We start from the raw sequence: 22,580 nt of genomic DNA on the forward strand, positions 1-22,580 counted from the left end.
CTTGGCTGGCCATGAGGTGTGTGAAGTTTAACCATGAGGTGTGTGAAGAAGTCCTTCCTAGAATTACGACTTCTACCTTTCGTGCCCTTCTATTATTATTTCTTCCTTCTGTCTGTTCTGAATTGTCTTGATATTCAGAATCATTTGATGTCTAGAGCTTTGAGAGCCGAAGAAAAACCACCCGTTCACTTTTCCCATGCCATGCAGAATTTTTATATACACCTATCATGCTGCCCCCTCCTTGCCTTTTCTCTAAACTAAGAAGTCCTCCCCCCACCCCAAGTTGTCACTTTCCCTCACTGGGGAGTTGCTCTGCTCCCTTGATGGTTTTGGGTTCCCTTTTTCAGAACCTTTTCTCAACTCTGCAATGTTCTTCCTCAGGTGAGGCAGCCAGAACTGTACACAGTATTCAAGGGCACACCATAGATTTATACAGTGGTACCTCGGGTTAATAGGGACGCAGGTGGCGCTGTGGGTTAAACCACTGAGCCTAGGACTTGCCGATCACAAGGTCGGTGGTTCAAATCCCCGCGACGGGGTGAGCTCCTGTTGCTCGGTCCCTGCTCCTGCCAACCTAGCAGTTCGAAAGCACGTCAAAGTGCAAGTAGATAAATAGGTACCACTCCAGCGGGAAGGTAAACAGCGTTTCCATGCGCTGCTCTGGTGCGCCAGAAGCGGCTTAGTCATGCTGGCCACATGACCTGGAAGCTGCATGCCAGCTCCCTCGGCCAGTAAAGCGAGATGAGCGCCGCAACCCCAGACTCGGCCATGACTGGACCTAACGGTCAGGGGTCCCTTTACCTTTACCTTACCTTGGGTTAAGAACTTAATTCGTTCTGGAGGTCCATTCTTAACATGAAACTGTTCTTGACCTGAAGCACCACTTAAGCTAATGGGGCCTCTTGCTGCCGCCATGCAATTTCTGTTCTCATCCTGAAGCAAAGTTCTTAACCCGAGGTAATATTTCTGGGTTAGCAGAGTCTGTAACCTGAAGCGTATGCAACCTGAAGTGTCTGTAACCCGAGGTACCACTGTGTATGTATGTATATGTGTGTGTGTGTGTGTGTGTGTGTGTGTGTGTATAACCGTGTTTATTGGAAGACAATCTTACTTGGCTACGAGGGATCGCCTAAGATGCAGTCCAGCATCCTGAGGTAATATTTCTGGGTTAGCAGAGTCTGTAACCTGAAGCGTCTGTAACCCGAGGTACCACTGTATTGTTGTGAGTTCAGGGAACCCCTGGAATCTTGCACCGCTCGGAGCCTGGGGCGGCACACAACCATATGTTGTATTGAGGCAGAACTGGGCATCCGTTGCGCTTCTTGGCACAACTCACAACTTGGCTGCTTTCGCAACCCCTCCGGAGCCTGCCAGCGGTTGCTTTGCACCTGACATGCAAGCAAAATGGTTTTTTTTTTTTAATTTTAAAAAACTGCCCCGTTTGCCTGTTAGTTTGCCCTGTCAGCTCAGGCATGCGCTGGCTGGCGGACTGCATTTTGCAACACCACCTCGAGCCAAGAGTTTTTGCTAAACTCCGCTTGCTTGCTTCCTTTCCTCTCCAGCCCAGGAACCCAAGATGTTTTTTTTTTCTGCCTTCTGAAACTAGAGTTGGATCTCATCCTGAACTGCGTCTCTGTGTGTGGGAAATAAACACCATGCAAGCCAGGGAACAAATCTGTCCTTTGTGGCTTACTGAAAGTGAGGGAAACTACTGGATTTTGACCCTGAATCCTCCTCCCACTTCAACCTCTCCTCCTTCCAGTTGCCTCCTCTAACAGCTTCTTTCTCTCAACACTCCCCTTCTCCGCCCATTCAGCTGGTATATATAGCCCTTCAGAGCAGACCTCAGAGTCTGTGCGCCTCCTTTTTTGCTGCTGAATTCCTCAGAATCTGGAAAAAGGGAGAAGCAGAGGACTCCAGTATGGGTAAGAGAATAACCACCTCTTTCTGCTTTTCACCCAGCTGTGTGATCTGTAGGAAAACTGAGCTTGCCCTCCTTCTGATTCTTATGTGGCTTCCAGCTACATAAAAATCAGAGAACATGCTCCGGTTTTACGGGTTTTTGCTCTGCAATCCTCTACACACAACCCACACGCCTCCATGTTTACATCTTGGAGGGTTGAAAGTGTGTTTGTTGCTTTTCTTTTGCAGCTTAACCAGCCAAACTTGTGGGCGCTGGTAACCTTTCCATGCGGTCTCTGGTTTGGGTTGCAAGTTCATGCATGTTTCCTTGGGAGTAAAGCCTCGAGGAACTCCAATAGAGGTTTGCTTTGAGGGAAATGTGCCCGTCTAAGTGCGCTGCGCAACTTTTATCCCCGTAGGGGCAGTCTGGAGAGAGCACATTTCATAGAAATCCATGGGGCTTCCAGGAAAATACGCTCTCCAAGTACAGTATTTTATTATAAATACACAACCTCATTAATTTAATATGCTGATGACAGGACATTAGCTGAAAGGCTAGGGATTACCTTAAAAGAACTGATTTGACTGGTTCAGCAGGTTTTGCTGGCATCTAGTGGAAGAGTCACCGTCGTCGGGGTGAAGTCAAACTGTTGGAGAGTTACAGTGCTTGCTGTGGCTGTAGAGAACAACACAGGAGAGACATGTTTTATTGCAGCCGGGGCAGATGAAGGAGCCCAGTTTTGCTGCTACAGATGCATCGTGGGGTTTATTCTCTCTGCGCTCCTCCCAGCGGTCATTCTCCTCTGGTCATTGCTGTGGATTCAGCAGGTTTACTCTTATGGATTCTAACCTCACAGATACAGAATCAGAGGCTTGAAAGAGACCCAAGCATATCATTTAGCAGGTTCCCCCAAATCTGGGTCTCCAGATGTTTTTCGGACTACAGTTCCCATCATCCCTGACCACTGGTCCTTGTAGCTAGGGATGGTGGGAGTTGTAGTACAAAAACAGTGGGAAACCCAAATGTGGGAAACTGTGGTCTAGATTGATCCACCAGAACTTATGACATTTTAAATTTGACATAAATATGTGTGTGTGTGTGTGTACACACATCTACAGACATGTAGGTTAAATAAAACATGTTTCCTCAAAAATACGTTTTTTTTTGTTTTGGTTTTACTGAGGCTTACTCCCAAGTAAGTATGTTTAGGATTGAGCTTTAGTATTTTTCATAGCCTGTGAGCAGTAATTCCACTTTGAAACTCCTGCCCAGTCCTGTGCATGTTTACATGGAGATAAAGTTTCAATGTTTTTCAACAGAGTGTTCTCCTTTTTTGCTTCTATCTTGCATAGAGAGAACTATGGGCAAATCTGCATAAGTAGTGAGATTTTAGGGCCAGCAGATGAATTGCGCAAGGTGCCACTGGAATGGAGAGACAGGCCTTTTGAAAGTCCAAATACAAAATCTGGAAGATCTGGAAAGTGCAGACCGGTCAAGCACCATGATCTGTTTGTGCCCTGCTTCCCCAAAAGCCAGCCTAAAACACCTAACAACACGATATAAAATTGTATACAACAATATCAAAAGAGAATCAAACAATCTGAAAAGTGAATAAAAGTGAGACAGTAAGCCTATAAACAATTTGCAGACTCACAACGGTGGAGGGGACCTTAAAGATAACCTTGTCCAACCCCAGTCTGACCTTTTGATACTGAGAAAGATGGCAAAACAGGTTATAAAGTGATCAGTTTGTTCATGCTTGATTAGTAGGAGCATAGCTGTCAACTTACAGATTTGAAAATAAGGGACCAGCAGCCTCGAAAATAAGGGATCAGCAGCCAAAATAAGGGACCAACAATTACTTTGATAAAATACATATTTTGTTGCGTGCAAATGGCTCTAGATACTTATTAGGTCCATAAATTACCATATGGCATATATTCAACACACAAAAAAGCAACAATTTGTTGTTGACAAAGGACAGCTGGACATAGAAAGGGCCCCATTACCTTCAGTAGCTTATTTAAGGGACATCATCAATAAGGGACAGCAGCGGGACATGGCGCTGGGATAAGGGACTGTCCTGCCAAATAAGGGACACTTGACAGCTATGAGTAGGAGCAAGCATGGATTTCTTAGGAATAAATCCTGGCTGATTAATCTTGTCTCTCGCTTCTCAAAAATCAGGTTATTGTAGGAAATGCCACCAAGAACCTGATTCGTGTATTGTGGGAATGCGGTGGACATAATTTATCTTTGCTTCAGCAAAGCATTTGACAAAGACCCCCATAATATTTTGTTTAGCAGACTGGCTAAATGTGGGCTAGATGGCTATGCTCATCAGTGCTTCTTCATCAAACTGGAGGGAGGTTTTCCTGGGAGTGCCACGCAGCTGTCCTGGGCCCAGTACTTGTTAAAAAAAAATGTTAGTGACTTAGATGAAAGGGTGAAGGGAATCTTTATCAAATCTGTGGATGACACAAAACTCAGAGGAGTAGTGAATGCTGGGATAAAATTCTGGTATTACTGTACTTTGAGAGAATGGAAATGCAGCAGTGGTAGACGCATTTAAAAAGAGATGCGGGTGGTGCTGTGGGTTAAACCACAGAGCCTAGGACTTGCCGATCAGAAGGTCGGCGGTTCGAATCCCCGTGACGGGGTAAGCTCCCGTTGCTTGGTCCCTGCTCCTGCCCACCTAGCAGTTCAAAAGCACGTCAAAGTGCAAGTAGATAAATAGGTACCGCTCCGGCGGGAAGGTAAACAGCGTTTCCATGCGCTGCTCAGGTTCGCCAGAAGCGGCTTAGTCATGCTGGCCACATGACCCGGAAGCTGTACGCCGGCTCTCTCGGCCAGTAAAGCGAGATGAGCGCTGCAACCCCAGAGTCAGCCACGACTGGACCTAATGGTCAGGGGTCCCTTTACCTTAGATGCATTTAGGCAAAAACCAAACAAACAAGTATACACTGGGAGATGCCAGGCTTGGAAGCAGAACATGTGAAAATGATCTTGGGATTAATCAATCGCAAGCTGAGCCAGCCATGTAACACTGCAGCAAAAAAGGCAAATACCATTTTAAGCTGCACTGATAGAATCATAGTTTCCAAGGCACGGAAAGTAACCACTCCACTTTAGTCTGTTCAACTGGAGGGCTGTGTCATTTTATGGGCAATTAAAATATCTCCAAACTGAAAAGTGAATTCCTGCAATTTGGATATATTGCTTTAGTTTATTGCTGTGATAAGGCCATCTGACACCAGTCGTCTCCTCTTTGCCTTCTTTTGCTTAATCTGTTACTTATTAAATCAAATATACTGCTTTGGGACTTGTTCAGCCCAAATTCCAGTTGAGCCCAAATCCCAGCCCCACTGGCTTGCTGCAGGAAATTCAACTCAAAAAGCGTCTTTTACAGGACAGTTCAAGACATGCCTACTTTGAGTTCAGCCCCACTGAGTTCAATAGGGCTTACTTCCAGGTAAATGTGCGTAGGCTTGTAGCCTTAAAGACTTAAAGATAAGCCAAAAAGGAAAAGAAAAGCCTGCCTGTTTTTTTGCAATAGATATGCCCTAGCTCATAAAACTCGATAAACTGAGATGAAGCAAACACATTCTAAGGGTTTTTATGTATCATAAAAAAGCATTGACTGCACTAGGGAGTTTTGAAATGGATCCTGAAGAAACCCAAGAGGGAAAGCACATTGTGAAATTTGGAGCAAAATGTTGGCAAACCTAAGGCCAAAGCAATGGGCAGCTTACGCAGAGGCCACATTTATCCGCTTCTTAGTCTCATGTTTTAACTGTGACCAGTGGCCATTAACCAAGACTTGTGGCTACCCACCGTATTTTTTTTTTTTGCAACAAATTCCATGCATTAATTTGGTGTTGGGTGAAAAAAAATATCCATCCTTTTTCTGTCCAGAATCTGCTGCAAGTTAATTTTGTAGACTTCTGGAGTCAGGTAGTACCTTGGCAATCTTCTGGTGTAAACCTCTATTTAGGGCAGGATCTGAAATGATCTCTTCCAGCTTCTGCCTTCTGGAAGAAAGTATAGGGTTATAAAGACTAGGACTAGCCGCCTGAGAAACAGTTTCTACCCAAATGCAATTCTGGTTTTAAACGCAGTATAAGGAGTCTCTATAGTATATTGTATTTTAAAATGGGGTTTCAGAATTTTTAGGGGTTTTTGAATGTCTTATGTAGATTTTTCAGTTTCATTGTTCTGTATGGGACGATGACAATAAAGATGTCATATCGTAAATGCAGATTCTCACAATGCTGGCCTCACTAAAGTAAAGGTAAAGGGACCCCTGATCATTAGGTCCAGTCGTGGCCGACTCTGGGGTTGCGGCACTCATCTCGCTTTATTGGCCGAGGGAGCCGGCGTACAGCTTCCGGGTCATGTGGCCAGCATGACTAAGCCGCTTCTGGCGAACCAGAGCAGCGCACGGAAACGCCGTTTACCTTCCTGCCGGAGTGGTACCTATTTATCTACTTGCACTTTGACGTGCTTTCAAACTGCTAGGTGGGCAGGAGCAGGGACCGAGCAACGGGAGCTCACCCCGTCGCGGGGATTCGAACCGCCGACCTTCTGACCAGCAAGTCCTAGGCTCTGTGGTTTAACCCACAGCGCCACCTCTGCTTAAATACCTCCAGATTCTAGTGCTATGGTGAGAAAGATAAAAGCTTTTCTCTGGATCCACTTCACACACACACACACACACACACACACACACACACACACACACACAAAATATTTGAGTGCCTTCTAGAGTTCACTGTCAAGTCACACAGCAACAGGTTTGGCCGCTGAACTAAAACATGGGCGCACCTTGCAACTTTTCCCAGGACAGATTGCAGCTTGCAGGAGTCCTGCAGCAGGGGCAGGACATTTTTGGAAAATGTTATCTTTGAATAGCTTCCCCACCCTAATCTCCAGATACTGTTTTGCTTCAACTACAGCCCCTGCCCTGACCATTGTCCATACTGGCTGGGGCTGATAGAGTTCGGAGGGCACCACGTTGGGGAAGGCTGGCCTAGGATGTTTTGCAATGACCCCGGGTCAGGCTCTTTGGGTCGGCGCCCGATCTCTTGCGTGACAGCAGCTGCCTAAGAGGCTTAACAGGACACTCCTAAAAAATACAATTTAGAGTGTGGCGTGTGTTTTAGCACAAGTAGCTGTCGGGTGCCAAAAATTCCATTTTCACTCCAGTGCCAAGTTTGTCCATTCCAGAGCTTCATGTTGTTTACACCCATTTCTTGGATCTCAACCAACCTTAAAAGTGGAACTGCTGTGTGGATCTACCCCAGCTGTGAACCCCCAGCCCTACATTGGCATCTTTCTCCAGAGTAGCCATGCAGAGAGCTAGCAAGAAGAACCTCGCTAGGTCAGGCCTGTTAACGGAGAAACCTGAGGGCTCCCTTGGACAAAAAACAAGGACACCAGCCAGGAATACCAGAGCAAAACAGCAGCCTGTAGGCTTGGTCTTTATTGAAGACTGTCGCGACAGGACTCCCACCTGCCAGAAGGTGGAAGCCCCGAACAAAAGAGCCCCCAAACTTTTATTAGCTGCTAATCCCCATGTTACACCCCCCAAAACTACATCACGGTTACATCACGAAAGGGGAGGTCTGGTGGCAGGAATCTGAGCATCCTGGACCCTGCCCCATGGTTCCCCTTGCCCTCCACCAAACACCCATCAAGTGTAACAAAAGAGATATTTACATTTCCCTGTTTCCCAGCCAAGTTAATCACACCTCTTGTCTTCATCTGGGTTTCTTATTTCTGGAATGGCTACCTGTCTGGCACTCAGGTATCAGGATGCCAGGGATTATCACTCAGGCAGAGGGGCTGCTGAGTAGCTGAGCTCACGTGTCTACATGAATTTCTGAAGTTTTCCCAGTGAGCCAGTACATACCCTATTTTTCGCTCTATAAGACGCAGCAGACCACAAGACGCACCTAGTTTTTGGAGGAGGAAAACAGGGGGGGAAATATTCTGAATCTCAGAAGCCAGAACAGCAAGAGGGATTGCTGTGCAGCGAAAGCAGCAATCCCTCTTGCTGTTCTGGCTTCTGGGATAGCTGCGCAGCCTGCATTCGCTCCATAAGACGCACACACATTCCCCCTTACTTTTTAGGAGGGAAAAAGTGAGTCTTATAGAGCAAAAAATACGGTAGATACATTTATCAGTGAATTCTTACATTTGGTATCGTGCAGCAAAGGCCCTTTGAATACCTATCACACATGGCAGAGGGCCTTCTTGGTTATGGCGCCTGCCCTGTCGAACGCCCTCCCACCAGATGTCAAGGAAATAAACAACTATCAGACTTTTAAAAGACATCGGAAGGCAGCCCTGTTTAGGAAAGTTTTTAATGTTTGATGTTTTATCGTATGTTTAATGTTCTGTTGGGAGCTACCCAGAGTGGCTGGGGATGTCAGCATCGCCCTTGAGCCAGTGCCACTAACTGGACTCATCCACTTCAGCCCCGACTGGGCTAGGAGAGCTGGGTAGCACTTCCAGAGACCACCTTCTGCACAGGAACAGGACTCACAGCTTAGAGTTGTGAGCACCAGATTCACTCCAACAAGAAGACAGTCGTGGCACAGCAGAGTAGAGCAGAACATAAACGACTCGGAGAGCAGCTCTGTAGAATATCTTCTTTTATTCAATCTACAACTATAATACACAACTATGTACAGAGCTAGTAAAGGTAAAGGTACCCTTGCCCGAACGGGCCAGTCTTGACAGACTCTGGGGTTTGTGCGCCCATCTCACATCTATTGGCCGGGGGCCAGCGCTGTCCGAAGACACTTCCGGGTCACGTGGCCAGCGTGACAACGCTGCTCTGGCGAGCCAGAGCCGCACACGGAACGCCGTTTACCTTCCCGCTGGTAAGCGGTACCTATTTATCTACTTGCACCCGGGGGTGCTTTCGAACTGCTAGGTGGGCAGGCGCTGGGACCGAGCAGCGGGAGCGCACCCCGCCGCGGGGATTCGAACCGCCGACCTTTCGATCGGCAAGCCCTAGGCGCTGAGGCTTTAGCCCACAGCGCCACCCGCGTCCAATGTACAGAGCTAAATGAGGTCTAAACGAAAATGCTGAACTGCACTGAGTGTCTGCAGCTGCTCTTAGCAGCAACCTTATCTATACACACGATCTCTCTCTAACACTCAGTCTCTCTCTCTCTTTGATGTGAGGCTGGGGTTGAATAAGTAGAGAGCAGAAACCGCCCCTCCTCTCTGAAGAATCAGCAGAGAACACCAGCAGATTCTTGGATATGGGAGGGGTGAAATCTCCTCAGGGGAGGCCCGGCCAGATGGGCGGGGCATAAGTAATAAATTATTATTATTATTATTATTAATTCTAATTTTAAAAGAAAGAAGTTAAGGTGTGCAGGAAGTTGAATTCTGCATGGGGAGTCATTCTTTACTCCCTGCATTCCCCTGTCCCAAGAAAGCAAACTAAAGACATTCACTCACATTAACACTTGATTGGGAGCCGCCCAGAGTGGCTGGGGAGACTCAGCCAGATGGGCAGGGTATAAATAATAAATAATAATAATTTATTATTATTATTATTATTATTATTATTATTATTAATCAAAAAGCCTGGGAATATATCCAGGAAAGGCATCTTTTGGGACCAGCAAAACTGTCACCTGCTGATCTTTCAACCATTTCAATTTGCAGCGAAATGCGGAGAGTGCGGCCCTGGATACAAAACGCCATTGGACGCTATGAAAGGTAAGGGGGCGAGGTCTTTGTGGCCACTTTTTATTTTTATTACAAGCATGCCTGTATCTTGCCAACTTTCCAAGGAGTTCAGAGCAAGCTTGCGTACCCAAACAGCACAAGGGGACCCAAAATTTATTTTTTTGCCAGTCCCAATTGCTGGCTACTGTTTGTGTTTGCCAATAACCCTGTACTGGGGGAAAACCCAGTGCCTTGTCTGTGTCATCGTACGGGGATTTGAAGGTAGTGCTTTCTCTACTTCCCCACTGCTTTTTCATTTTGTGTAGTTCCTGTTCTAGGTTGTAAGTCTGTGGGCTGGGATTCCCTTGTTTATAACTTGTGTGCAGCTTAGTAACTGTTTCTAAATGAAAAACAAGAGCATGGTGAAATCCAATCTACCCATTGGTCCATTGAGTTCAGTAATGTTTATACGCTGATTGGCAGTGGCTCTCCAGCGATTCAGCTGGTGATCTTTCTCTTTCTTTTATATATATAGCATTTTTATTGATACTTGTACAAAAATGCATACCTATCACAAAAATATAATACACTGAAATATCTAAAAAAGAACAGAGGCAGGAAGAATATGAAGAAGAAGAGGAAGAGGAAGAGGAAGAAGAAGAAGATATAAAGGCAGAAAGGAAAAGCATGGGAAAAGAAAAAAATATAAAAAAAATTCTAGTTCTCTGTCCTTCAGCTAAACATATTATTCGCTCATTCTGTCCAGTACTTTTTCAATCTTCAAATCCAGATATTACAAGTTCATTTTCTCTTTCATGCAAAAAGTCCATAAGAAGTTTCCAGTCCTGAGTAAATGTCAATAATGATTTTTTCCCTCTAATTAAACACATTACCTTTGCCATCTCAGCCAAGACCAATAGTTTTATCAGCCATTCATCTATAGTGGGTAGGGCTGTATCTTTCCATCTTTGTGCATATAACAATCTCGCTTCTGTAATCTTACATTGGAGTGAACTTCCATCGTCCTTTTGCAGTTGTGTCTCCATTAAGCCTTGTATAAAGAGTTTTGGCTTCAACTGAATATTAAGCTTTAAAATCTACTGCATCCATGTAATTGTATCCTTTTCCCCCTCCTTTTTACATGTCCATCAAGCATGATAAAATGTCCCTTCGCGTTCTGGGCATTTCCATTAAACATTTGAAACACCTTTATACATTCTAAATAGTTAAAAAAGGTAAAGGTAACCCTGACTGTTAGGTCCAGTCGTGACCAACTCTGGGGTTGCAGTGCTCATCTCACTCTATAGGCCAAGGGAGCCAGCATAAAGCTTCTGGGTCATGTGGCCAGCATGACTAAGCCGTTTCTGGCAAACCAGAGCAGCGCATGGAAACACCATTTACCTTCCTGCCAGAGCGGTACCTATTTATCTACTTGCACTTTGACGTGCTTTCGAACTGCTAGGTGGGCAGGAGCTGGGACCGAGCAACAGGAGCTCACCCCGTCACGGGGATTCGAACCGCCGACCTTCTGATCGGCAAGCCCTAGGCTCTGTGGCTTAGACCACAGCGCCATCCGCATCCCTCTAAATCATGGGTGCGCAAACTAAGGCCCGGGGGCCAGATCCAGCGCAATCGCCTTCTCAATCTGGCCCACGAACGGTCCGGGCATCATCGTGTTTTTTACATGAGTAGCATGTGTCCTTTTATTTAAAATGCATCTCTGGGTTATTTGTGGGGCATAGGAATTCATTCTTTCCCCCCCTTCAAAATATAGTCCGGCCCCCCACAAGGTCTAAGGGACAGGGAACCGGCCCGCTGCTGAAAAAGTCTGCTGACCCCTGCTCTAAATAGTGCATTGGGAGTTAAATACCAATGGTCAGCCGGGAGACCTTCTGAGACTCCAGACCCCTGGGACCCATGCATTGTAAAACAAGCACTGTACCACTGAAGTGGTCATGCTGATCAGATGGCTTCTGAAGCCATGCACAGCTTAGGAAGGACAAAGGAAGCTTCCTTGTTCCATCTAACTCAGTGCCAATGTGGTGTAGTGGTTAGGAGTGGTGGACTCGTAATCTGGTGAACCGAGTTCGCTTCCCCGCTCCTCCACATGCAGCTGCTGGGTGACCTTGGGCCAGTCACACTTCTCTGAAGTCTCTCAGCCCCACTCACCTCACAGAGCGTTTGTTGTGGGGGAGGAAGGGAAAGGAGAATGTTAGCCACTTTGAGACGCCTTAGGGTAGTGATAAAGTGGGATATCAAATCCAAATCCAAACTCAGTGTTGGCCACACTGACTGGCAGTGGCTCTCCAGAGTGCCAGGCATGGGACATTCCCAGCGCTACCTGGATGCGCCAGGTTTTGAACCCGGGACCCAGCCACTGAACTACGGCCCTGCCCTCTCTTGGGACTGCTTGCTTACTAATGTTTCATTTTTCATTTTTGCACATTAAGAAATTTAATGAAATTTGCACACCCCTCCCAAGCTTTCCTGAAGTGCAGTCGCAGCCTCCATCAGGGAGTGGCAACTGTGTCCTAACACTCGGGAGAAGCGCCAGCAATAATAAGGAAATGCTTTCAAGCTAAAGAAACTCCCTCTTTCATTTTTCATCCACATCTGGGCACTGGGCTGTGGTTTATGAGGGTATCATTGCTATGGCTGCAAACGTATCTGAAATGATCCTGGACTGCTCTCCTCTTCAGTCTTCAGGTCTTCATAACCCCCAGTAGGTGATATGTTAAAAGAAATATAGACGTTTTCATGCAGGTTTTTAACATTATGTAGGGCTGCCACTCCCCCACCAATATATTTTTATTGAGTTTTACAGTACAAATTTGAATTCAAACATTATACATCATCATTTAGAATTCTCTGAATCCTATGACTCTCCTCCGCCCTTCCATTGTTACCATTTTCAATCTTTTTTTCCAATTGCCTTCCTTGTTTTCTCTATTTTTTTAAAACAAACCACTTTCACCATAATTCTTCGTATATTACAAGCATTACTCAAATCCTGCCAAAGTTTGTAGTTTGTTTACAGTGTTCTCTTAAATACATTGTGAATTTTCCCCATTCCTTCTTAAAATTCTCCTCCTCCTGGTTTTTGATTTTCCCAGTCAATTTTGCCATTTCGGGGTAGTCCATATTCATCAGCCATTTGTCTCTGGTTGGAACTTTTTCTTCTTTCCATCTCTGGGCCAGTAGCATTCGCGTTGCTGTCATCGCATACATGAATAGTCGTTTCTGCTCCTTTGGATCTCTGCACCTAAAATAGTAAAGGTAAAGGGACCCCTGACCATTAGGTCCAGTCATGGCCGACTCTGGAGTATTGGCGCTCATCTCGCTTTACTGGCCGAGGGAGCCGGCTTACATGTGGCCAGCATGACTAAGTCGCTTCTGGCAAACCAGAGCAGTGCACGGAAACGCCGTTTACCTTCCCGCCAGAGTGGTACCTATTTATCTACTTGCACTTCGTGCTTTCGAACTGCTAGGTGGGCAGGAGCAGGGACTGAGCAATGAGAGCTTACCCCGTTGCGGGGATTCGAACCGCCAACCTTCTGATCGGCAAGTCCTAGGCTCTGTGGTTTAACCCACAGCGCCACCCGCGTCCCGTGCACCTAAAATACCTAGTAGAAAAGCATTTGGTTTTTCCCTAAATGTTATTTGGGAAATAAAAGGACTGCCATATTTAGTCATGTTAGATTGGTTAGATAGATTGAAAAGCATTTTGATTGGCTAAATAGTCCCCCCTGCCTTAATCCAACAGCAAATGTTTGAAATGTGACTATTTTTATTATTATTAAAAAAAAACAGATGCTTACAAGACTTTCAGATAGCATTGTCCTATGTCCTATGTTGTGGGAGGAACACCTCTTCATAAGATGGTGTTCCCACGCGTGAGAGAGGAGGGATGCCTCATTCCATCCTGTGTGTGAGTGAAGATGGAAGACCTCTTAGAGAAGGCATGAGGAGAGATACGGTACCTTGTCTCAAATAGCATTAGAAAGACGCATTCCCTCTCATGACAGAGAATGCCTCTTCTCAGACGATACTGTCGGAGCCTCCGTACGACCGAGCTGAAATAGCTATTCCTCCGGCCGTATCTTCGGAATCTCCGACGGTGATTAACGACCAAAGCCTTTGAATGAGACTTCAGGCACGCTCCCCATTGCGCAGAGTACCCAGACAGCCGCAGAAGGAGCCAGAAATATCTGCTACATTGCTACTTTTATTTCTAACTACGCAGGGCAGAAAATAATATGTGTCTGCTCTCTGTGAGAGACAGAAAAACAACAGTAACAAAGAAACAGGAAACCAGTAGACACAAGATCTACCCACCTTGGAAGAATGGCAGATGAAGGTGATAGAGTACATGGAACTGGCAGAAATGACTGGCAGAGTCCGAGATCAGGGAGAAGAGGCGGTGGAAGAAGACTGGAAAAAATTTAAAGACTACTTGCAGAAATACTGTAAAATGAATGAATGTTAAAGGGATGTTGGATTGATAATAAGTGGTGTTGGTAAAAAGATTAACAAGAATATGCAAATATGGACTGATAATGGAGGAAAATATATATATTTATAATAGGTTAAGATGCTGAGTAATGGATAAGTGATAAAGGGTAAGGGCTTGCTGAATTAAATATCTGAACTGGAATACAAAAAGGGAGGTGTGAGGAGGTCAGGAAACTAGTAAATGAAGTATATGATATGAAAGTATTGATTCTTTTTCTTTTCTTTTTTTTCTGTGTAAACTGTTTTCTATTTTGTTTTTTCTATGTGTCTTGTTTTTGTATTCTTTGTTCTTCTTCTTTTTAAGTTTAAATTTTGAAATTCTCTAAATGTTTGCTGAACTTCAATAAATATTACTTTAAAAATAAATAAATAAATAAATAAATAAATAAATAAGAAACAGGAAACCAGTAACTTCAACATCCACCTCCCATCTCCCGTGAGACTTCCAATAGTCTGGAATGTCAACAGAGTCTTGTGACTCCAAGAACTGCACAGTGGCATAACAGAAATCTAACAGATACTAGAAGGAGAACTCCATTCTGTGTGTCAAACAAGAGGGAGCACCTCTTTTTAAATGAGGTACAAGAAGGGGAGGAATGGCACAAGATGAGGCATTACCTCCTTTCCTGCCTCTTCCAAAACTACCCCTGCTGTGATGAATACCTCGGGTGACAGACGCTTCAGGTTACAGACGCTTCAGGTTACAGACTCCACTAACCCAGAAATAGTACCTCTGGTTAAGAACTTTGCTTCAGGATGAGAACAGAAATCAAGCTGCGGCAGCGGGAGGCCCCATTAGCTAAAGTGATACCTCAGGTTAAGAACAGTTTTAGGTTAAGAACAGACCTCCGGAATGAATTAAGTTCTTAACCGGAGGTAAGAACTGTACCTGCATCACCAAAAAGCAAAATTTCTTCCCTTCTGCCCTTTGGAACTATTTCTCCCCCATGTGCAAATTCATGCATAAATGAATAAACGAAGCTTTTTTAAAATTGGCCTCATTTCATGGCAAATCAGGGATGGCCGGCTTGTGGCTCACGTGAGGGATTTGCCCCCTCGGGCGATATTATCTCACGTCATCGTTCCCCCACTCCTTTGACCTTGCCAAAGTCTAATGGAAGTCTTGCCCACGGTTTCATTCGAGAGCAAAGCAGAGAATGTTCCAAGAAAGATACTGTTTGCATTGTTCGTCACATCCAAACGCAGCGGTGAAAGAGTGAGCTTTTCTCCTTTCTTGATCTGGCTCCCCTTAATACAAAAAATCTGCGCTTATTCCCTTATGGGGGACGCAAGAGCCCTTATAGTGTCCTTTGCAGGTTCTCCATCGGTCGGAGGAAAAAACAGAGGCCAACCAGAGAATACTGAGAAGCAAAGCAGCTCGTAAGCCTGATCTTTATTGATCTGTTGCAACAGGGTGCTCCCCTCACATGCAGGAGAAGGAGGACCCAGAACATAGGTCTGCAAGCCCTTATATAGACATTTTAAATTGCCCACCCTGGAGTCCAAGACCACCCCCAGAAACATCATACATACATCACAGAAAGGGCGGTCTACAGCAGAAATCTGAGTGTGTTGTTTACCTCCTGTCTGGCAGGTTACCTGTTAATGCTCACTTGATTGGATACCCTGGGGAGCCTGGCCAGTCTTTTGCAATGATAAATACTTAGTTCCTCAGCCAGCTCACAGGCTCACCCTATTCATACACAGACATACCCTTAAGACAGGATTTGTGAAGGAAAAGGCAATGGGGAGGCCCCTCCATTTGACCTTGCAGAGAAAACACCTGGTCAGCCTGGGAGTCAAAATGGCTCCATGGCTGCTCTCCTGTGCAGCTTCAGACATGTGGCCTATATATCTATGTGCATCTTTGGCTGGTACATTTATGAATGTTTATTATATACAGTGGTGCCCCGCAAGACGAATGCCTCGCAAGACGGAAAACTTGCTAGACGAAAGAGTTTTCCGTTTTGGAGGTGCTTCGCAAAATGAATTTCCTATGGGCTTGCTTCGCAAGACGACAATGTCTTGCGAGTTCCTGCTGGTCCCCCCCCTTTTTCTAAGCCGCTAAGCCACTTATCAGCTGATCTGATCAGCAGATAAGCCGCTAAAAGCCGCTAATAGTGCTAATAGTGCTAATCCGCTAATCCTTCAATGGGCTTGCTTCGCAAGATGAAAAAACCACTAGACGAAGAGAATCACAGAACGGATTCTTTTCGTCTTGCGAGGCACCACTGTACATAAGACATTAATTGATTTATTTCACCAGTGTGTTTGCTTCCCTGTTCCCCCACTCCTGGTGGCTCATACAAGGTTTTTTGCTTTTGGACAGGCCCCCGGGAAGAGATTGTCTACCTGCCGTGCATCTACAGGAACACGGGAATAAAGAAGCCAGACTACCTGGCCACGGTGGATGTGGACCCCAAATCTCCAACCTATTGCCAAGTAAGCATCTTTCAGTTTGCGAAGGCTGGTCACGCAACAAGGCTTGGTATGCGCCGATATCTTCAGGGTTATATTGCTCCACAATTGTGTGAGAAGTCCTGTTTGCTTTCCAAGGATAATTCTGAGTTGTATCTTGTAAAAGAAAACCAAGAAACCCTGACACATCCCCATAGCAAAACCCCACCCTAAAAACACTTTTAAAAGTGCAAACATTGCAGTCCGCCTCCTTCAGGCCGTTGCAGAAGTCATCTGTGACAGCTGCTCGCTTTAAAACTGAAGAGCGCATTCTTGCAGAACAAAAGTGGGGGTGTGGTGGATTTCCAAAGACTTCCCCGTTCATTCTCAAGAGGTTCAGATTGCTAAATCTTTTGTTTGCTTTCGTATACTTAGCCACACACTTTGTGGGGCAGTTGATCTGGTCCGGCAAGATATCTTGTCGAAGCTTGTTAATTTTGTTTTATTGTATATTTTCAAAAACCTTAAATTGTAAATAAATGTTGCAAGTTGCCACGTCGGTGTGTGAGAAGGGTGCGGGTGGGGCAACCTCAGAGTGATAGTTGTGTTTAAAGATCTTCTTTTTAAAAAAAATATTTTTTTTAAAAAAAAATTTTACCAATCACCAAAACACAAACAGTGAAACCCCCTAGGCAGCTGATACATTGGGTATACAATATTCAATAATATACATATTCAATAATAATATATTCAAATTAACCATATGTACACTTCTATATACCTTAACACTCCTCCATCCACAAGGTATATTTAACTTCTAACATTTTAATTGCCCCAAATTGTTCAAACCTGCCCAAATAATTCAGTATCTTCTCAAGCCAATCCTCCTCTTTCTCACTGACCTTAAACCCTTCCATTCTGTGTATCTTCACAGTTAGGTATTCTAAAATTATAATATTCAGTTTTTTCCTCCATTGGTTCACCTCTAACTCTTCTGCATTTTTCCAGTTACTCGCTATAACCTGTCTGGCTGCAATTACCATAAGTTCTACCCATTTGCAAATGCAGTTGTGTTTAAAGTTCTAAACAACTAAGCGTCCAGATATCTGAGACCGCCTCTCCCTCCTTCCCTACAGACACTCTCAGGTGTTAAGATCGACAGAGGAGACCCTTTTAGGAGTTCTGCCACCCTCAGAAGTATAGGGAATAGGAGCCCACGAGAGGGCATTCTTTGCAGCAGCGCCTAAATGGTGGCGGCTCCCTTTCTGCCTCAAAATCTTCATTGTACTGCTTTCACCGTACGCCAAAGGCATACCTCTTTACACCTGAGATCTATTTTTATTTAACAAAATTGTATACACCTCTAAGCAGTCTACAAGAAATGTTGTGAATGTCAACAAAATCAGTTAAGAGCAAATAATTAAAAACATGTAAAAGATCATTAAAATTAAGCAGTGACAGATTAAAGATCAACGTGTTGGTATTGTTGTTGTTTAGTCGTTTAGTCGTGTCCGACACTTCGTGAACCCCTGGACCAGAGCACGCCAGGCCCTCCTGTCTTCCACTGCCTCCCGCACTTTGGTCAAACTCATGCTGGTAGCTTCGAGAACACTGTCCCACCATCTCATCCTCTGTTGTCCCTTTCTCCTTGCGCCCTCCATCTTTCCCAACATCAGGGTCTTTTCCAGGGAGTCTTCTCTTCTCATGAGGTGGCCAAAGTCTTGGAGCCTCAGCTTCAGGATCTGTCCTTCCAGTGAGCACTCAGGGCTGGTTTCCTTCAGAATGGAGAGGCTTGCAGTCTATGGGACTCTCAAGAGTCTCCTCCAGCACCAGAATTCAAAAGCATCCATTCTTCGCCGATCAGCCTTCTTTATGGTCCAGCTCTCACTTCTTCTTCTTCTTATTTCATAGGTCATCCATCGCCTGCCCATGCCAAATGTCAACGATGAGCTCCACCACACTGGGTGGAACTCCTGCAGCAGCTGTTTTGGGGACGCGACCAAGAAGCGAAATCGGCTCATCCTTCCCAGCTTGATCTCTTCCAGGATTTATGTGGTTGATACAGGCACTGACCCTCGAGCTCCGCGCCTCCATAAGGTACAGTCTTTTCTGGGGCTCACCAGAAACCACGCCCTCCGTTTTGCAAGTTCCTCTGTTGCTCAATGAATCAAAAGCCCTACCAGAGTTGCTCGCAGTGGGTCTTCGCTGTAGTATTTACAAGGCATCAGCATTGAGTTTTTTTTTGCAGCAGAACCAGTCCCTCACAAAATAGGAAATAATGTTAGCACTATGGATGGGGAGGGACGCGGGTGGCGCTGTGGGTTAAACCACAGAACCTAGGACTTGCTGATCAGAAGGTCGGTGGTTCGAATCCCCGCGACGGGGTGAGCTCCTGTAGCTTGGTCCCTGCTCCTGCCAACCTAGCAGTTCGAAAGCACATCAAGGTGCAAGTAGATAAATAGGTACCACTCCAGCGGGAAGGTAAAAGGCATTTCCGTGCACTGCTCTGGTTCGCCAGAAGCGGCTTGGTCCTGCTGGCTACATGACCCGGAAGCTGTACGCCGGCTCCCTTGGCCAATAAAGCGAGATGAGAGCCGGAACCCCAGAGTCGGCCACAACTGGACCTAATGGTCAGGGGTCCCTTTACCTTTATGGATGGAGGATCCAATCCATTTAGTTTTGCATCTTAATGCGAGCCAAACAGATTCTAACTTTCCAAGTCCAATGCATGAACTGAAATGCCACCACCCTCCAAAATTCACACACTTCTCTGAACTTTGGGACGCAGTTCTCTAACAATGCGTACAAGAATGCAAATGTTAGGTGAAAGTATGCCTAAAAATGCATATAAGATAAAACAGCACACAGGAGTGCATTATATTAGGGGAAATTGCTTGCAAAGGACGTTAAGGGGAAATGGCATTTAAAGAGTATCATAGGAGAAATGTATGCTAAAAATATTCCCTTTACAGCAGTTTCTCTTCTCCTTCATTGATGGAGAATGGTTAGGGAGTGAGGAACACACACGCACAGAACGTTTTCAGGATAACACTAGCATTACTTTCTCTGTGCAGAAGAAGACACGATTCACACAATTTCTGTCGGCCCTGTACCCTTGGAATCATAAGAGCCAGAAACTTAAAAAGCACACAGGAGAGATTTTTAACACCGCACTAACCTTAGCTTTCTCTGTGCCACCTTTTCCCTTAGGCTGTCGAGCCCGTTGACATGTACTGGAAGTGCAACCTGGCTAATCCTCACACCACCCACTGCTTGGGCAGTGGCGAAATCATGATCAGCACCATGGGAGACCCGTCCGGCAATGGAAAAGGTGTTTTTGGGGCTGGGCAGGCAAAGGAGGTGGTCTGGGCTGGGTTAACAAGAGCGCAAAAGCGAGTCCCAGTCCAAATTTTGAACGGAGAACATTTCTGTTCTTCCGCATGCAGTTTTTTAAATGCAGATTTTCACCCTGCCTTTTATTTTGCATAATTTATTCCAAAATTGATGGCTCTGGAGCAGTTTTCCCCTGCCACCAAGCTCCTGGGTGTGTTCATCTGCTTGTTGGGTTTCAACAGGCACGACTCACAATTCTAGACTGTGTCTTTGCAATCATAAGGACTACAAACTTAACTTTTTTTAAAAAAAAGAAAAAGGCTAGGGCAGGGGGTGGTGGAAGGAAGCGGAGATAATTGGGAAACTGAAATGTTAGGACTCTTGTGGGCCAGCTTATTATTTATTTGTTAAATTTGTTAGTCTCTTTATCTTGCTTAGGGCAAAGTGACGTACAACCAAGCTACAGCAATATGCACGCATACTCTCTAGGAGAGGTTTTTATTTATTTATTTAATACAAATATAACAAAAAGAAAGGAACAGCATCAGCTCACATTAATATTAAAAATAATCCCTCAATCCTGACTTAAACTATACACACACACACACATTATATACAGTGGTACCTTGGTTTAAGAACAATTTGGTTTACGAACTCTGCAAAACCGGAAATAGTGTCTTGGTTTGAGAACTTTACCTTAGTCTAAGAACAGAATCCGAATGGTGGGAGGGCATCAGCGGCGGGAGGCCTCATTAGGGAAAGTGTGCCTCAGTTTAAGAACGGTTTCAGTTTAAGAATGGACTTCCAGAATGGATTAAGTTCGTAAACCAAGGTACCTGTGTGTGTGTGTGTGTGTGTGTGTGTGTGTTTTGCGCCTTCATCTGCAACGAAACATGTCTATCCTATATTGGTTTCTACAACCTTCCATCAGCTTTACTTCACTCCAAAAGACACACTCCTCCATCGACAGACGGATGGCCAACCAAACCATTATACTCTACATTCAGATGTAGAAAGGGCAGCGTGAACTTCAGACCACTGAGTAGTGGATGGTGCATGCTTACCCTTCAAACCTTTAAGTACAAGTCTTTTTGCAACCCGCACACACACCAGCTGGGATATATCAAATACCTTTTGGGATTTAGAATAATGCATCTTGTGGATGGCAACGATTGTAGCTTCCTGGCACAGCAATCTCCCTTGCATGGAGAAAGCCTCGGGTTCAATTTCCTGTGTTCCTACGACATTCCTAATGGTTTTCGTTGTGTTTTTTTTGTAACGTCAGGTGGTTTCGTGCTGCTGGATGGGGAGACGTTTGAGGTGAAGGGAAACTGGGAAAAAGGGTCCAAGGTCCCTAAGCTGGGCTACGATTTCTGGTACCAGCCGAGGCATAACGTCCTGATGAGCACGGAATGGGGAGTGCCCAAGTGCCTGGCAAATGGGTTTAATCCAGTTGATCTGGAGAAAGGTGAGTGCGTCCTCTTTGCACATAAGCACTATTGAAGCAAAGGGTGCGGGAATAATAATTGTAATACAGTGGTTACATACGCTTCAGGTTACAGACTCCGCTAACCCAGAAATAGTGTTTCAGGTTAAGAACTTTGCTTCAGGATGAGAACAGAAATCGTGCTCTGGCACGACAGAATTGTAGTGCTATCTAGTATACTGGTCTTCGTGTTGCTTGTATTGTGTGTGGTGCTATTTCACAATGCAGCATTCGTCTATGAAATTATGAGGAGCTGAACGCTGAAGAATTGAGAGTAGCGAAAGGAAGGATTTCTTCACACAGCGCCTAGTTAAAATGATGGAGTTTGCTTCCTGTGAGAAGTAGCGATAGCCGCCAACTTGGATGGCTTCGCAAGAGGTTTAGACAAATCCACGGATAAGGCTATATTCTGAATGGCACTTGCGGGGAATTGCAAGGGGGGAGAATGGCCGTTGCCCTCAGTTCTTGCTTGTGGGCTTCTATCAAGAGCATCCGACTGACCACTGTGAAAGCAGGATTCTGGACCATCACCCTGATCCAGCAAAACTCTTCTTACATTGTTAGATGGGAGGGCTTTTGTGCACAAAAGAATGTTTTTCACAGGCAGCTGTTGTAAACAAAAATTGCCCTTTTCCCTTATGGGGTACCCAAGAGCCCATATAGAGTCCTTACATAGGTTCTCTATTGGTAGGAGAAAATAACAGAGGCCAAGCAGAGACTATTGAGAAGCAAAGCAGCTAGTAAGCTTGATCTTTATTGATCTGTTGCAACAGGGTGCTCCCCTCACCCGCAGGAGAGAGGAGGGACCCAGAAAAATGGCGCGCAAGGCCTTATAAAGACTTTTGAAATTGCCACCCTGTAGATCAAGACCACCCCCAGAAACATCATACATGCATCACAGAAGGGGTGTAACCTAAGACCACCCCTCAGATACATCACACCTTCACAAAAAAACCCTGTCTAAAACAGAACATTTGCATGTTCTTTTTCTCCTGTCGCTGTTTATCTCCTGTCTGGCAGGTTACTTGATTGGATTTCCTGGGTAGCCTGGCCAGTCTTTTGTAGAGATAAATACTTACCGTATTTTTTGCACCATAACACTCACTTTTTTCCTCCTAAAAAGTAAAGGGAAATGTCTGTGCATGTTATGGAGGGAATGCCTACGGGTGGCAAACCTACAGATTTTCCTCCTCTAAAAACAATGTACGTGTTATGGTCGGGTGTGTATTAAAGAGCGAAAAATACGGTAGTTCCTGGGCC

At 45.2% G+C, this 22,580-nt stretch overlaps 1 protein-coding gene across 1 annotated transcript in view; it reads left to right on the forward strand.

Annotated features, from left to right (window-relative positions):
* The first annotated feature begins 1,591 nt into the window (after positions 1 to 1,591).
* LOC309520481 (methanethiol oxidase-like) overlaps positions 1,592 to 22,580 on the forward strand; it is a 33,194-nt gene continuing 12,205 nt past the window's right edge. Inside the window, exons 1-6 of the mRNA XM_082202333.1 lie at positions 1,592 to 1,925; positions 9,590 to 9,643; positions 16,434 to 16,546; positions 18,413 to 18,598; positions 19,712 to 19,832; positions 21,120 to 21,302. Coding sequence (XP_082058459.1) covers positions 1,922 to 1,925; positions 9,590 to 9,643; positions 16,434 to 16,546; positions 18,413 to 18,598; positions 19,712 to 19,832; positions 21,120 to 21,302 — 661 coding nt within the window. The 5' untranslated portion in view covers positions 1,592 to 1,921. The remainder of the gene's footprint in view (positions 1,926 to 9,589; positions 9,644 to 16,433; positions 16,547 to 18,412; positions 18,599 to 19,711; positions 19,833 to 21,119; positions 21,303 to 22,580) is intronic.

Source organism: Podarcis vaucheri, assembly GCF_965113315.1.
Source record: "Podarcis vaucheri genome assembly, chromosome: 16".
NCBI lineage: Eukaryota > Metazoa > Chordata > Lepidosauria > Squamata > Lacertidae > Podarcis > Podarcis vaucheri.